Source organism: Coregonus lavaretus, assembly GCF_964263955.1.
Source record: "Coregonus lavaretus genome assembly, chromosome: 12".
NCBI classification, from domain to species: Eukaryota; Metazoa; Chordata; class Actinopteri; order Salmoniformes; family Salmonidae; genus Coregonus; species Coregonus lavaretus.
The window spans coordinates 47135928-47151462 of record NC_139999.1 but is presented as its reverse complement, the minus strand read 5'-3'; the positions used below and the strand labels follow the sequence as shown (position 1 = coordinate 47151462).

General features: G+C 41.3%; 1 protein-coding gene across 5 annotated transcripts in view; it reads right to left on the bottom strand.

The window, feature by feature from the left end:
- LOC311138536 (calpastatin-like) overlaps positions 1 to 12055 on the bottom strand; it is a 68627-nt gene extending 56572 nt beyond the window's left edge. For 3 of the 5 annotated variants that reach the window (XM_084173267.1, XM_084173268.1, XM_084173269.1), the window contains exons 1-2: positions 11125 to 11473; positions 9959 to 10048 (exon numbers count right to left, since the gene is read on the bottom strand). In XM_084173267.1, coding sequence (XP_084029393.1) covers positions 9959 to 10048; positions 11125 to 11154 — 120 coding nt within the window. In that variant the 5' untranslated portion in view covers positions 11155 to 11473. Of the gene's footprint in view, positions 1 to 9958; positions 10049 to 11124; positions 11509 to 11925 lie in introns of those variants that run through there. The other 2 variants (XM_084173252.1, XM_084173263.1) reach the window with 2 other exon arrangements.
- Positions 12056 to 15535: the final 3480 nt, after the last annotated feature.

Below are 15535 nucleotides of genomic sequence, written 5' to 3'. Positions count from 1 at the left end.
ACTAGGGGTAGCCCCAGTATTAAACTACTAGGAGTAGTCCCAGTATTAGAACTACTAGGGTAGTCCCAGTATTAGAACTACTAGGGGTAGTCCCAGTATTAAACTACTAGGAATAGTCCCAGTACTAAACTACTAAGGGTAGTCCCAGTATTAGAACTACTATAGGTAGTCCCAGTATTAAACTACTAGGAGTAGTCCCAGTACTAAACTACTAGGGGTAGTCCCAGTACTAAACTACTAGGAGTAGTCCCAGTACTAAACTACTAGGGGTAGTCCCAGTATTAAACTACTAGGGGTAGTCCCAGTATTAGAACTACTAGGGGTAGCCCCAGTATTAGAACTACTAGGGGTAGTCCCAGTATTAGAACTACTAGGGGTAGTCCCAGTATTAAACTACTAGGAATAGTCCCAGTATTAAACTACTAGGGGTAGTCCCAGTATTAAACTACTAGGGGTAGTCCCAGTATTAAACTACTAGGGGTAGTCCCAGTATTAAACTACTAAGGGCAGTCCCAATATTAAATTACTAGGAGTAGTCCCAGTATTAAACTACTAAGGGTAGTCCCAGTATTAAACTACTAAGGGTAGTCCCAGTATTAAACTACTAGGGGTAGTCCCAGTATTAAACTACTAAGGGTAGTCCCAATATTAAACTACTAGGAGTAGTCCCAGTATTAAACTACTAGGGGTAGTCCCAGTATTAAACTACTAAGGGTAGTCCCAGTATTAAACTACTAGGGGTAGTCCCAGTATTAAACTACTAAGGGTAGTCCCAGTATTAAACTACTAAGGGTAGTCCCAGTATTAAACTACTAAGGGTAGTCCCAGTATTAAACTACTAGGGGTAGTCCCAGTATTAAACTACTAAGGGTAGTCCCAGTATTAAACTACTAAGGGTAGTCCCAGTATTAAACTACTAGGGGTAGTCCCAGTATTAGAACTACTAGGGGTAGCCCCAGTATTAAACTACTAGGAGTAGTCCCAGTATTAGAACTACTAGGGTAGTCCCAGTATTAGAACTACTAGGGGTAGTCCCAGTATTAAACTACTAGGAATAGTCCCAGTACTAAACTACTAAGGGTAGTCCCAGTATTAGAACTACTATAGGTAGTCCCAGTATTAAACTACTAGGAGTAGTCCCAGTACTAAACTACTAGGGGTAGTCCCAGTACTAAACTACTAGGAGTAGTCCCAGTACTAAACTACTAGGGGTAGTCCCAGTATTAAACTACTAGGGGTAGTCCCAGTATTAAACTACTAGGGGTAGTCCCAGTATTAAACTACTAGGGGTAGTCCCAGTATTAAACTACTAGGGGTAGTCCCAGTATTAAACTTCTAGGGGTAGTCCCAGTATTAAACTACTAGGAGTAGTCCCAGTATTAAACTACTAGGGGTAGTCCCAGTATTAAACTACTAGGGGTAGTCCCAGTATTAAACTACTAGGGGTAGTCCCAGTATTAAACTACTAGGGGTAGTCCCAATATTAAACTACTAGGGGTAGCCCCAGTATTAGAACTACTAGGGGTAGTCCCAGTATTAGAACTACTAGGGGTAGTCCCAGTATTAGAACTACTAGGGGTAGTCCCAGTATTAAACTACTAGGGGTAGTCCCAGTATTAAACTACTAGGGGTAGCCCCAGTATTAGAACTACTAGGGGTAGTCCCAGTATTAGAACTACTAGGGGTAGTCCCAGTATTAGAACTACTAGGGGTAGTCCCAGTATTAGAACTACTAGGGGTAGTCCCAGTATTAGAACTACTAGGGGTAGTCCCAGTATTAGAACTACTAAGGGTAGTCCCAGTATTAGAACTACTAGGGGTAGTCCCAGTATTAAACTACTAGGAGTAGTCCAAGTACTAAACTACTAGGGGTAGTCCCAGTATTAAACTACTAAGGGTAGTCCCAGTATTAAACTACTAGGGGTAGTCCCAGTACTAAACTACTAGGGGTAGTCCCAGTATTAAACTACTAGGAGTAGTCCCAGTATTAAACTACTAAGGGTAGTCCCAGTATTAAACTACTAGGGGTAGTCCCAGTACTAAACTACTAGGAGTAGTCCCAGTATTAAACTACTAGGGGTAGTCCCAGTACTAAACTACTAGGGGTAGTCCCAGTATTAAACTACTAGGGGTAGTCCCAGTATTAAACTACTAGGGGTAGTCCCAGTATTAAACTACTAGGGGTAGCCCCAGTATTAGAACTACTAGGGGTAGTCCCAGTATTAAACTACTAGGGGTAGTCCCAGTATTAAACTACTAGGGGTAGTCCCAGTACTAAACTACTAAGGGTAGTCCCAGTATTAGAACGACTATGGGTAGTCCCAGTATTAAACTACTAGGGGTAGTCCCAGTACTAAACTACTAAGGGTAGTCCCAGTATTAGAACTACTAGGGGTAGTCCCAGTACTAAACTACTAAGGGTAGTCCCAGTATTAGAACGACTATGGGTAGTCCCAGTATTAAACTACTAGGGGTAGCCCCAGTATTAGAACTACTAGGGGTAGTCCCAATATTAAACTACTAGGGGTAGCCCCAGTATTAGAACTACTAGGGGTAGTCCCAGTATTAGAACTACTAGGGGTAGTCCCAGTATTAGAACTACTAGGGGTAGTCCCAGTATTAAACTACTAGGGGTAGTCCCAGTTCTAAACTACTAAGGGTAGTCACAGTATTAGAACTACTATGGGTAGTCACAGTACTAAACTACTAGGGGTAGTCCCAGTATTAAACTACTAGGAGTAGTCCAAGTACTAAACTACTAGGGGTAGTCCCAGTATTAAACTACTAGGGGTAGTCCCAGTATTAAACTACTAGGGGTAGCCCCAGTATTAGAACTACTAGGGGTAGTCCCAGTATTAAACTACTAGGGGTAGTCCCAGTATTAAACTACTAGGGGTAGTCCCAGTACTAAACTACTAAGGGTAGTCCCAGTATTAGAACGACTATGGGTAGTCCCAGTATTAAACTACTAGGGGTAGTCCCAGTACTAAACTACTAAGGGTAGTCCCAGTATTAGAACTACTAGGGGTAGTCCCAGTACTAAACTACTAAGGGTAGTCCCAGTATTAGAACTACTAGGGGTAGTCCCAGTATTAAACTACTAGGAGTAGTCCCAGTACTAAACTACTAGGGGTAGTCCCAGTACTAAACTACTAGGGGTAGTCCCAGTACTAAACTACTAGGGGTAGTCCCAGTATTAAACTACTAGGAGTAGTCCCAGTATTAAACTACTAAGGGTAGTTCTAATACTGACCATGTGAGACCATGGCCAATAGGCACCCCACACCACTCCCATTGCACCATATACCTTACGACACTGAGTAAGAAAAAGGGTATGACCACATGACAGATTGTGAAAACTCGATTGGTACCTGCAATATGATATTGAACCAACCAAGCAGTGACACATATCTTCAGTGCATAGCTCAGGCAATATATATGTAAACACAGAGGTAGGCCAGGACACTTTAGATGAGAAAGACAGATGGATAAAGAAATACAATTCTGTGTCAGTGTTGTATCAAACACTGGTCAGACGTAATCTTATAACTCTATCTAGGAAAAATGGGATAGACCATCTTAAAAGTCAATTTCAGACATGTAAATCCTAGTGACCATTTTAGAACTTTGTGGTTGGTCAATAATCTAACTTGTGTTGTAAAGATGTTCCTCCCTAACAGTAGGGGGAACCTGGAGGCACCTGTTGTTAAGGCAGATCCCATTTCTGCCACCAGTTGCATTGAAATGTGGCCTCACTACTCAGTACTAACTGTACTTTTTACAACAAGATCTCACAGTTTGACTTCAGTATTCGACACTGGCCAGGGGGGATACATTTAAAATGTAATTCCGATTAATTCCGAATGGTTTAGGTAAGGGTTAAGGTTTGGGATAGAGCTAAAACAGGACCACTATTGTTTTCACTATATATTTTACCTCTTGGTGATGTCATTCGGAAACACAATGTTAACTTTCATTGCTATGCGGACGACACAGAGCTGTACATTTCGATGAAAAATGGTGAAGCCCCAAAATTGCCTAACCTGGAAGCCTGTGTTTCAGACATAATATTTCAAGGACAGCTTTTTTCCATCTTTGTAACATTGCAAAAATCAAAAACGTTTTGTCCAAAAATTATGCAGAAAAGCTAATCCAAGCTTTTGTCACTTCTAGATTAGACTACTGCAATGCTCTACTCTCCGGCTACCCGGATAAAGCACTAAATAAACTTCAGTTCGTGCTAAACACGGCTGCTAGAATCTTGACTAGAACCCAAAAATGTGATCATATTACTCCAGTGCTAGCCTCTCTAGACTGGCTTCCTGTTAAGGCAAGGGCTGATTTCAAGGTTTTACTGCTAACCTACAAAGCATTACATGGGCTTGCTCCTACCTATCTCTCCGATTTGGTCCTGCCGTACATACCTAAACGTACGCTACGGTATTGCATCAGAATGCCCAAATCACTGCCAAAGGTGATTCTAACATGTATTGACTCAGGGGTGTGAATACTTATGTACATTAGATATTACTCTATTTCATTTTAAAACATTTCTAAAATGTCAACAACAAAAAAATTCACTTTGTCATTATGGGGTATTGTGTGTACATGGGTGAGAAAAAAATATATTTAATACATTTTGAATTCAAGCTGTAACACAACAAAATGTGGAATAAGTCAAGGGCTATGAATACATTCTGAAGGCATTGTACATATATTCAGCAATTGCACTCTTCTCATATTACTCTGTAGGCTACTGACAAATTCAAAGCGAGGAAGCTTGTTCAGTAGCTACAGAGTGGAATGAGAAAAGTGCATCTTCCTGCATCTCACATCTGCCTTTAATTATTGAACTTTGCCTGCTGGACCCATGGGTTGAGGCAAACTTTGTCATATCCAGGATGGAGTGTCATGCACTCCAACCCTCCTGCCACCACCTGACTGTACCTGTCCATAACCTGTAATACATTACATAGATGAAAGGGACTTCATCACCCACTGGAGACTTGAATACAGAACCTCACTCAGAGAGCTGTGCATGTCAGTGTGTGGTAAGATAGCCAAATCCTTAGAATAGAACAGAATGCCATGCTAGTTCTTGGACAACTGAAGTTATACCAAATATTTGTATGCGGTTGTACTCTACACACAACTTATTTTCATTTGCTAATGTAGGGCATACTGTCTTTATAAGCATATCAATATGATAGCCTATTTACAGCAAAATTGTTTTTGTCTTTGTAACAAACACACCCATCGATTTTTTGTTGATTAATGTATCTACACTCAAGCTGGCCATGTATGTGCAATGTCCACATGTAGCCTAAACCTGTAGGGATATTAGTTCTGGGATGTGTCCCGCGGAAAATATCTATCAGCGGACATAAGGAGAGACTAGCCAGTTATAGAATATTGTGTTGACAGCTGCGCTAACTGAAGACTGGGCATTCACCTCACAGTTGATGATATCGTTTCCACGATAACGTGTCTTTACATGACCTGATAAAAACGTTACGTCGCAAGCTACGTTCGTAGCAAGGTGTTGTAGAACGAGTGTCTCGTGAAATACATTCCAGACACTGGTACTTCTTGCTATCTTGGCATAACTGTGATTTGACAGAGAAATATCAGCTAGCTAGATAGGCTAGCCAGCTGTAGCTAGCTAGCTGCTGTCAGGTTAGCTAACACAAGGTCAGCGCAGGCTTTAGCCTACACATAGAACTGAATTAGCAAATCATCTTGAGATGGCGAGTCAGTCAAGAGGGGAGAAGTCCTCAACTTCAAAACTTCTCTCCATAGCAATGCTAGCTTAGCTTATCTTATCTTGCTGTCACTAATTTACTCACTACTGCCCTTGTTTGTTTGTTGTGATTGAATGTTAAAGACACACCCACATTAAACCACAACCCAAAGACAACTCTCGTTTTGGCTTCAGTAATGGCCGCTGCATTTCTTAACGAGCACATGAAAAACACATGCGGAATCGGTGAGTGCAGTTCACCTTTTAAAAAAGTATAACTAAAACGAGTGCCTGGCACTGGGACTGACCCAATGATTTATATACTAGATGACTAACAGGGGGAGCTGTTTTGAAGCCACTGTGCCTCCATCTTGGCACTCCCCCACCATCGTAAAAAATATTTAGGAAGCTATAGAAATGCATTTATTAATGTCTACATTTGTTTTTGCCACGTTTATTCTATTAGATACCTTAATGCATATTTTTTTTATTATATTATGTGTGCTAAACATAAAAATACATTTTTAGAAAGTTCTAATGTTACTGTCCCCACTACAACTAAAAAATACTTAAATACATGTGATTTTGTCCTTGAAACATTTAATTGAAATACTGTAGAATTCCATTAATTCCTATATAGGACTGCTCCTTCTGGGGAGTGCCAATATGGCTTAAAAGCCTCTCATTGGCCAATAGATAGCATCAGCAATCCAGGGTTTATATACATAATTGGATTGAACACCTTGAAGCCGGAGCTCGCTGCTTACATGCGACCCTCAGAGCCGGAGCTCGCTGCTTACACCCATCCGCCATCCCTATCCGCAACGCCCTAGCAAGCCGCAAGCCTACTTGATGGTAATAGCGCTCACCGTTGCCCCTAGTGGCAGGTTTTGAAGGCATCTCCCAACGTCCTGGGGACCTGGACGAACTTCGAATATCGCCTTGGATTTCGAGTGACCTGGCTGACTTTTTCACAGTTGAAAACATGCGAACACACATCAAAGCACGTGTACACACACACATAGCCTACATATTTAAACGTATACATTGAGTGTACAAAACATTAGGAACACCTTCCTAATATTGAGTTGCACCACCTTTTTCCCTCAGAACAGCCTTAATTCGTCGGAGCATGGACTCTACAAGGTGTCGAAAGCGTTCCACAGGGATGCTTGCCCATGTTGACTCCAATGCTTCCCAAAGTTATGTCAAGTTGGCTGGATGTCGTTTGGATGGTGGACCATTCTTGATACACACGTGAAACTGTTGAGCCTGAAAAACCCAGCAGCGTTGCTGTTCTTGAGACTCTCAAACCAGTGTGCCTGGCACCTACTACCATACCCTGTTCAAAGGCACTTAAATCTTTTGTTTTGCCCATTCACCCTCTGAATGGCACACATACACAGTCCATGTCTTATTGTCGTCGCCAAACCCACTGGCTCCAGGTCATCTATAAATCACTTCTAGGCAAATCCCCGTCTTATCTTAGCTCACTGGTCACCATAGCAACACCCACCCATAGTCTGCGCTCCAGCAGGTATATCTCACTGGTCATCCCCAAAGCCAACACCTCCTTTGGCAGCCATTCCTTCCAGTTCTCTGCTGCCAATGACTGGAACGAACTGCAAACATCTCTGAAGCTGGAGACTCTTATCTCCCTCACTAACTTTAGGCGTCAGTTGTCAGAGCAGCTTACCGATCACTGCACCTGTACACAGCCCATCTGTAATTAGCCCATCTGTCACGCCCTGACTCAGGGGACGTTTAATTGTTGAGTCAGGGTGTGGATATTCCGTGTTGTGTTGTTTTCTATGTTTAGTTCTAGATCGTTTAGATCTATGTTGGCCAGGGTGGTTCCCAATCAGAAGCAGCTGTAGCTCGTTGTCTCTGATTGGGACCATACTTAGGCAGCCGTTTGGCACCAGTCTGTGTGGGATCTTGTTCTGTATAGGTTTGTTTGGTGTAACCTTAAGACTTCACGTTTCGTTCGTTCGTTCGTTCGTTCGTTCGTTCGTTCGTTCGTTCGTTCGTTCGTTCGTTCGTTTGTTGGTTGTTTTGTCGTGTGTTCAGTACTTTAATAAAATGTACGCTTATCACGCTGCGCCTTGGTTCAACCAATCCTTAAACGATCGTGACACCATCCAACTACCTCATCCCCATATTGTTATTTATTTTTCTAATTTGCACCCCAGTATCTCTATTTGCACATCATCTTTAGCACATCTATCATTCCAGTGTTAATACGAAATTGTAACACTTTGCACTATGGCCTATTTATTGCTTTACCTCCATAATTTACTACATTCGCACACACTGTATATATATTTTATGTTGTATTTTTGACTTTATGTTTTGTTTACCCCATATGTAACTCTGTGTTGTTGTTTTTATCGCACTGCTTTGCTTTGTCTTTGCTTTATCTTGGCCAGGTCGCAGTTGTAAATGAGAACTTGTTCTCAACTGGCTTACCTGGTTAAATAAAGGTAAAATAAAAAATAAATTGTCTCAAGGCTTAAAAATTGTTCTTTAACCTATCTCCTCCTCTTCATCTACACTGATTGAATTGGATTTAACAAGTGACATCAATAAGGGATCATAACTTTCACCTGGATTCACCTGGTCAGTCTATGTCATGGAAAGAGCATGTTCCTAATGTTTTGTACACTCTGTGTATAGATAGGCACTGAGGCACACAAACCCACATTCCAGACTTGTCTTATCCACCCATCATCAAGCACACTCATGCTTCTAAACACACCTTCAGAGATGTGTTGTGTCAGCTCACCAAGCCTGTAAAACTAGGTGTTGCGCCTTGGGAAGAGACACTGGAACATTGTGAACTACCTCCAGATCGATTTTAATCTCTTGATAAGATGTGCATGTAACATAAATATTATATTTAAATTAAGTCAGTAACTTCAAGAAAACCTTTTGAAGCAAAGAGAGAGTTTACCACCGCCCTCTGAAGAGAATGAGTGTTCACAAATGTTTGAATGTTGTGTAAGTATGTGGTTTTGGGTTCAACATGCATGCACGCATACTGTGTGTGTGTGTGTGTGTGTGTGTTTGTGCGTGGTGCCAGCATGCATGTGAATGTGTGCATGTGTGTTACTGAGTGCCATGAAGTTAGTGTGTCCACCCTGGTTTAATTGTCTCATTAGAGTACTGGTCTGTGTTCCCTTGGCCTGGACTGTTTGTGTCTGTCTGCGTAACTGGACTCCTCAAAGAAGTGGAGCTCCTCACTATATTTAGATACGTAATTCATCACAGTCCCTTATTGCTCCAGTGGAAGCTGTTGAGGGGAGGACGGCTCATAATAACGGCTGTAACGGAGTATTATGGCTAGAATGGAGTGAATGGAATGGTATCAAACTATGTGTTTGATACCACTCCATTCCAGCCATTATTATGAGCTGTCCATTATTATGAGACTCCACTGTAATTCTTGTGTCACCAGACCTGGAAATACAGCCAAACGTTGCCTCATAAGTCCCCTCAGAAGTCCCCTCAGAAGTCCCTTCAGTTATCAATGAATACAGGTGTTTCTAAACAATCATAGGTAGGTTCATTCCCTTTTCCCGTCTCCTTTATTAACAGTGAACATGAATAGATTGATGTCAACTATATAATAGACAACTAATCTTTAAACTCTGATGAGGTCTGCACTCATAAGGAGAAAAGGAAGGGAAGCCATTTATGCCTTTTGGGACAGAGGCAGAGCCCAAATCACAACCTAAAATGGTGTAAAATGCCTGTTAGATGTAGTAGTTGTTGTTAACAGCTTTAGACTTACAACTTTTACAAAAGTTACAACCAAACAAACAAAGTCCCAGAGAGCCTTGTGAAACCAGATCACTGATATGGCTAAAGAAAGGGATCCAGTCAAGTGTGTGGTGAAATTAGCAGCCTGCGACTAAGCACATGCCTCTTTAACCCACTAGAGGGCAACACATTCTACAGAGTTAAAGTAGAATAGAATATGATAGAATAGTATAGAATAGAATAAAATAGAATAGCATAACTTGATTTTTCCCAAAGGGAACGTCAGCTGTGGCACAAAAAAAAGTATAGCTGTTGACTCGGAGAGAACACAGGTCCTCAGTTCAAAGTCAGTTATTCATCACATCAGTGTGGTTGAGTGCACCACCTCTGCACTAACAGAGGTAACTGTCAAGTGTATCCGCACCAAGATGTGAACATTGTTTAGAAGGGTCTTACCTGAGCCTTAGAAGCTGCAGCAGCTCGAGTATTATAAGACCGGCCATCCACCTTCTGCTCTCCAAGTGTGGTACTAGGACCTGTTCTCTGCTGCAAAACACAAATGCACGCACACACACACACACACACGGAATCACAAGCACGCACACACATACACACGCACACAAAGATACAATGTGAATGTTAAACAAATCACATGTAGTCAAGACAACTGAGTGTGTGTGTGTGCTCCAATACCTAACTGCACCCTTTGAAGGCCAGTTCTTAGGTCTGTTGTTGTTGGCTATCTACCAGAGCAATCCGCTACAGCCACAGACAACCGCCTGGGTCTTGTAAGGAAGTGGTCATCTGCACCTATTGTCTGAAAGGTCACTAACGTTGGTTTGGATAGTCCCTAACTTGCAGTAAAGCCTATAAATGTTCTGAAGGCAATGAAGTTATGCTCCATTTGATTATTTTAGAAGAGTGACATTTACCTGTAATAGTGGGTTATAACAACCAGCTTATGATACTGTAAAAAGTTCCATCAAAATTCAAAATGGTAGCATGTAACTGCCATATTGGTTTTACAAATTATCACATATGTGCCATGGTACTTTAAAAACTACTTTATGAGATATGTAAGTGAAGAGGTAACAAATGATTCAGTCTCCACTTGGACTTGCACACTCAGGAGATGTTCAGAGAATGGACATAAAGACCATATTTGGATATCTAACAGGTATATTCAAATAAGAGTTAAAGGTGATAGACTGACCAACCCCAATGTCTCTCTAAATCTGCACCTGTAAAAGTCTAGGCAATGGTGCCAGGAGCTGAATGTGTATTTTATCAGTCACGTGCCCTACAAAATAAAGTTCTATCCTGCCAAGAAATGCTGGCCCAACCCTTTTTATGGTTCAGAATATGTCATTCATTTCATATCAATAGGCTTTTTGTTGATTGTACAACTTATTGTAAACTAATACATCAACACAACACAGGGTGTATGAACTTTACCATGACAAAAGTTGGAATGGCTGTTTGTATAACTATTTAAGGCAAGGTCTCTACTACAATAATGCTTCCTCGAATGGAGATGGATTTGCTCAGACACATCCCTGCCAGAGGGATGTTATGTTAATACAGAAGTTGGAGAAATCGGTGGCTAATAACCATATACTTACAAGGCTGGTCCAATATGCAGCATACGCCATGATGGAAACAGTGAGAAGCGGTGAAGAAGAGAAGAATCGACTATTGCCTACGGATACCTCTGTCTAAACATGTGTAGCCTCTAATCTAGCCTGTCTCCTGTAGAAGTATTTCCCATGCGTTCCAGAGGGCCACTCCCGTCCCGTATGTTCAAACAATGTTACAGTAAAGTCGACTGATCATTATCGTACCCTAAACGAAGTGTCTATATAGGGCGGTTGTGGCGATGTCAAGAGACTGCTATGTTTGCTTTTTACGGCATATAGCTAATTTTCTTTTTAGTTAAGTTTGCCCAATGAGTCTATCGTTTCCGCATAACCCACTGACAATCGACGGCTGAACTGCATTTATAGCCCATCATCCAAAACCACAATTCATGTTTGGGGTTGATGGGGTGGGTGGGGTGGGGGTGGGTTGCGCAATTGGTGAGTAAAGCAAAAGCAAAAGCCTCAGATAAAACGATTGTTGTTGCTACGGGTGTGTTGCGCAATTGGTGAGTAAAGCAAAAGCCTCAGAAAAACGATTATATCAGCAAGTCGTTTCTCAAAGTTAGTTATTAGAGATAAATGTACCTGTCTACGATCTGTAAGAGGATGCCAATTGAGGCAAAACTGGCGCGTAGCCTACTCATTGGACATTACTGCATCCAAACGTTGGACTGTTGTTTGGTCGATTGTACAGTTGTGGCGAGCTCTTGACCGAGGTTTATTAATTCAAACATTTTTATGAAAAAGTAGGTTACCCCGCAACAACTATTTAGAAGGAAAACTCACCTCCTGTGACTTTTTATGATGGCCATGGGCATGGCTTCTCTTTTTGTGTGGCATCGCTGCAACGCAAATACCTTTTTTATTTCCAAAACTTAACGGTGGCTCAACAGATATTCTTATTGGAACCGCTAGCTTGCTGGGGAACAGAGTGAGTGAAATTGGCCCCTCTGGCGTGAAAGTGTGCCCCTCCCGCTAAGAACTCAAAATATTTTTGCTCAAATAAATCAAAGTGTGTGTGTGTGTGTGTGTGTGACTGTGTGAATCTGGGGGTTAAAGTGCTTAAGAAATGGGGGCTTTTGTCTTTAGTTTCTTATTTTATCAGTAGCACCCTTGCTTCCTATAGTTCCCAGTTACTTTAATAGACCAGCAACCACCCCCCTTGATAGATTGATATTGTTGGCCAAATATAGCCTCGCCAGCCGCATGAGGGGTATACTAAATTACAAAGCAGAATCAGTGGGATCAATGAGTTAGCCAGTTAACTTGCCTAAATATTCTGAAATAACGTTTTATTTTTTAGAAAGATAAGCTTGAAATGGGCATGGCCCAATTGACTCAACAACCAAAAACACATATCTAAATTCAGATTTCACAATGAACCAGAAAATCTGTAGTTATTTCTGGTTGTTTATCGAAGTTAGCTGGCTAACTCATTGATCATGTTTGTAGTAGGCTATACCCCTACCGCGAGTTTACATGAATGTTTTCTTTTATCAATATTGTGGATTTCCTTTCTTTGCTTAAGTTACTAGATGGAAAGATGAGTTCTCGCGGTTGTAAACATACTTTTGTCCTGGTTTTTATTTGCAGAACAGGGAGAAGCCACACCCCATTATTCAATAAAACGTCTGAGTCACACATGCTTGTTTTCATTACACTCACAGTGGGGGTTCTATCATTTATGCCACCTGGTGGTATTCAATGATACTGGTTGCCACAGGGACATTCGATAAAGGATATTCCCACACATTTGATCTATATTGACAAATAAATCGTTCTGTTCTCAACCCAGTAACTCCATAATAAAGCTTCATCAAGAACTGAAGTATTGATAGACATGATCAGATTTAAAAAAATAAAATAAAAAAATAATTGGTCATTTAGCAGACGCTCTTATCCAGAGCGACTTACAGGAGCAATTAGGGTTAAGTGCCTTGCTCAAGGGCACATCGACAGATTTTTCACCTAGTCGGCTCGGGGATTAGAACCAGCGACCTTTCGGTTACTGGCACAACGCTCTTAACCACTAAGCTACCTGCCGCCCATTAAAGTCTGTAAGGGTGTTGTGTCGGATATTGATGATGCACTTGCTGTCCATGGAACACATGTTGTTGTTTCATGTTTCATCACATTTTATGTATGTTTCTATATATGTACCAAGATGTTCAAACAAATAAATCATGGCCGCTTGAGTGTGGGCAGGTGAATTATTGGATGCCTTTTTTTGGTTGAAATTACTGTCTTAAATAGTTTCAAAAAACATATATATATTTTTTTTGATTTATCGACCGACGGCCTGTAAGGTCCGGAAAGATATATCCATATTTTGTTTTGTTATGTTTTGATATTTACTTTAAACATTAACACTACAATTAAAATAGCTGCTGCAGTTGTGGCTATGTCCAGCGATGCAAAAACTGATGTCAAGGAAAATGAGACCTGGAGCAAGGTTGTGGGACAAAATGCCCCAAAGGAGACTGTTTTACCTATTTTTATCATGGAGAGAGAAATCCTGACAAAGGAGGAGGCCATAGCCAACCCCATTAAGCATGAGGAGCTCTACCACAGTCTCATACATGAAATTGATGAGGTTAGTATAAAGAGTACACTCTGGCCTATACAGTATATCTTCTCAGGAAGGAAGCGCAAAGTTTCTGATCAGAGGAATAACAGTCAGAGGAAAACAGGTTGTGTTCAAAGTGAATAATCCTGTCAGTTTGAAGTCGGGCATGGCTGACCAGAACTCAATTCAAGTTACAATTAAAGAACTACCTGAATCAGCAGATGAAATGGTCTGTGATCTCTGAGTTTTTTCCTGTAAGTTTTGTTTTCCCAGTTTATATTGAAATCGCACATGAAGATGATCTCCTTCTTATGATCACATTCTTTAAGCACTCAGTTGTGACTGAGTTTCTGACTAAAGCTGGATGTAAGGTGGTGGGGAGGGTGATGAGGTGCATGATAAGATACAAGGGTCAACTCACAAACTGCTCCAATGGAGATCATTTTGTATATGTTGAAGCAGCACCCATCACTCCCGTAACACAGTCTATAAAGACTGTCCCTCACTGGATCAACGTATTTTATGATGGACAAGGCCCTGCGCGTAGACAGGACTGGCAGACACAATCCCACTCTATAGGGGGTCAGGAGATGGTAGAGTACAGTCTTACTACACTGGAAAACACAAGGTGCAACTTTTTCACAATATGTGCAGGACAACAATCCTGTACCAATGAGTAGGGCAGACTTATCACATATCCCGTCTGAAATAACAGAAAGTGAGACTGAGGTTGGAGAGGATAATTTCTCAGCTCCCAAGGACAAAGGCGGAGTGAATGAAACATTGGAGTTGGTACCTGGTGAGCCAGAATCTACAACAATGACCTCTCATTCTAAGAAGAAGAATAAGAGGGGAAATGGAAAGTGGCTACTGAGACCAGTGACAATCATAACCCAATAGAAAACTCTGAGGATAATAAGGGGCCCCGAAGGCGGTGCAACTCTCTGGGAAGTACAAAGGCAGCCAAACATCAATGCTGGCCTTCATTCAAACAATACAGAATCAACAAACACCCAAGTGTCTCAGGGTACCAAGCTCCCTATCAGAGTCTGGAGTTAGGACACCTGCAGAAAAGAAGCCTGATATGGAGGATGTCATTCTGGGAGAAGTGGAGAAAAGTCCTCCGAATTAGCCATTCAGACGGAAATCATTGATGAATGGTGGAACATTCTAGTAGCCTTTATTATCTTGTTCAGAGAAGGACATTCTGTGTATGTGAATATAACCTCTGTCACTGACATGGCTGTTCAAGAGAATGAGCAATCTGCAGATAATCTCATTTTAATGCAAACTCTTGATACATGTCCCTAACGAAAACCCACCTTCGAGACAGAAACTCAGTTCCCTTAACCCAGCTATTAGAATACATTGTACCATTAACCTTTTTCAAACCAGGCTAAAATCCTCTGGGACCCTTGTCCCAAGCCTAATGGAATATTAGGAGGTCTTCTGAATATTTGTAGCATTATTTCTAAGAGTGAACGAGTGGAACATTTATTGACTGACTCTAATCTTGATTTTCTTTTCTGTTTCTCTGAAACATTGCTGAATAAATCTTCTCCTATTTCTGCCTTTAATGTCCCTGGATATTCCATATTCAGGAGTGACAGGGGAGAGGGCAGAGGGGGTGGATTTCTTATGTTTACATTTTAGTCATTTAGCAGACGCTCTTATCTAGAGCGACATACAGTTAGTGAGTGCATACATTTTCATACTGGCCTCCCGTGGGAAACGAACCCACAACCCTGGCGTTGCAAGCGCCATACTCTACCAACTGAGCTACAGGGGACTATGTACATGAAAGATAACTTTAAATGCAATCATATCATA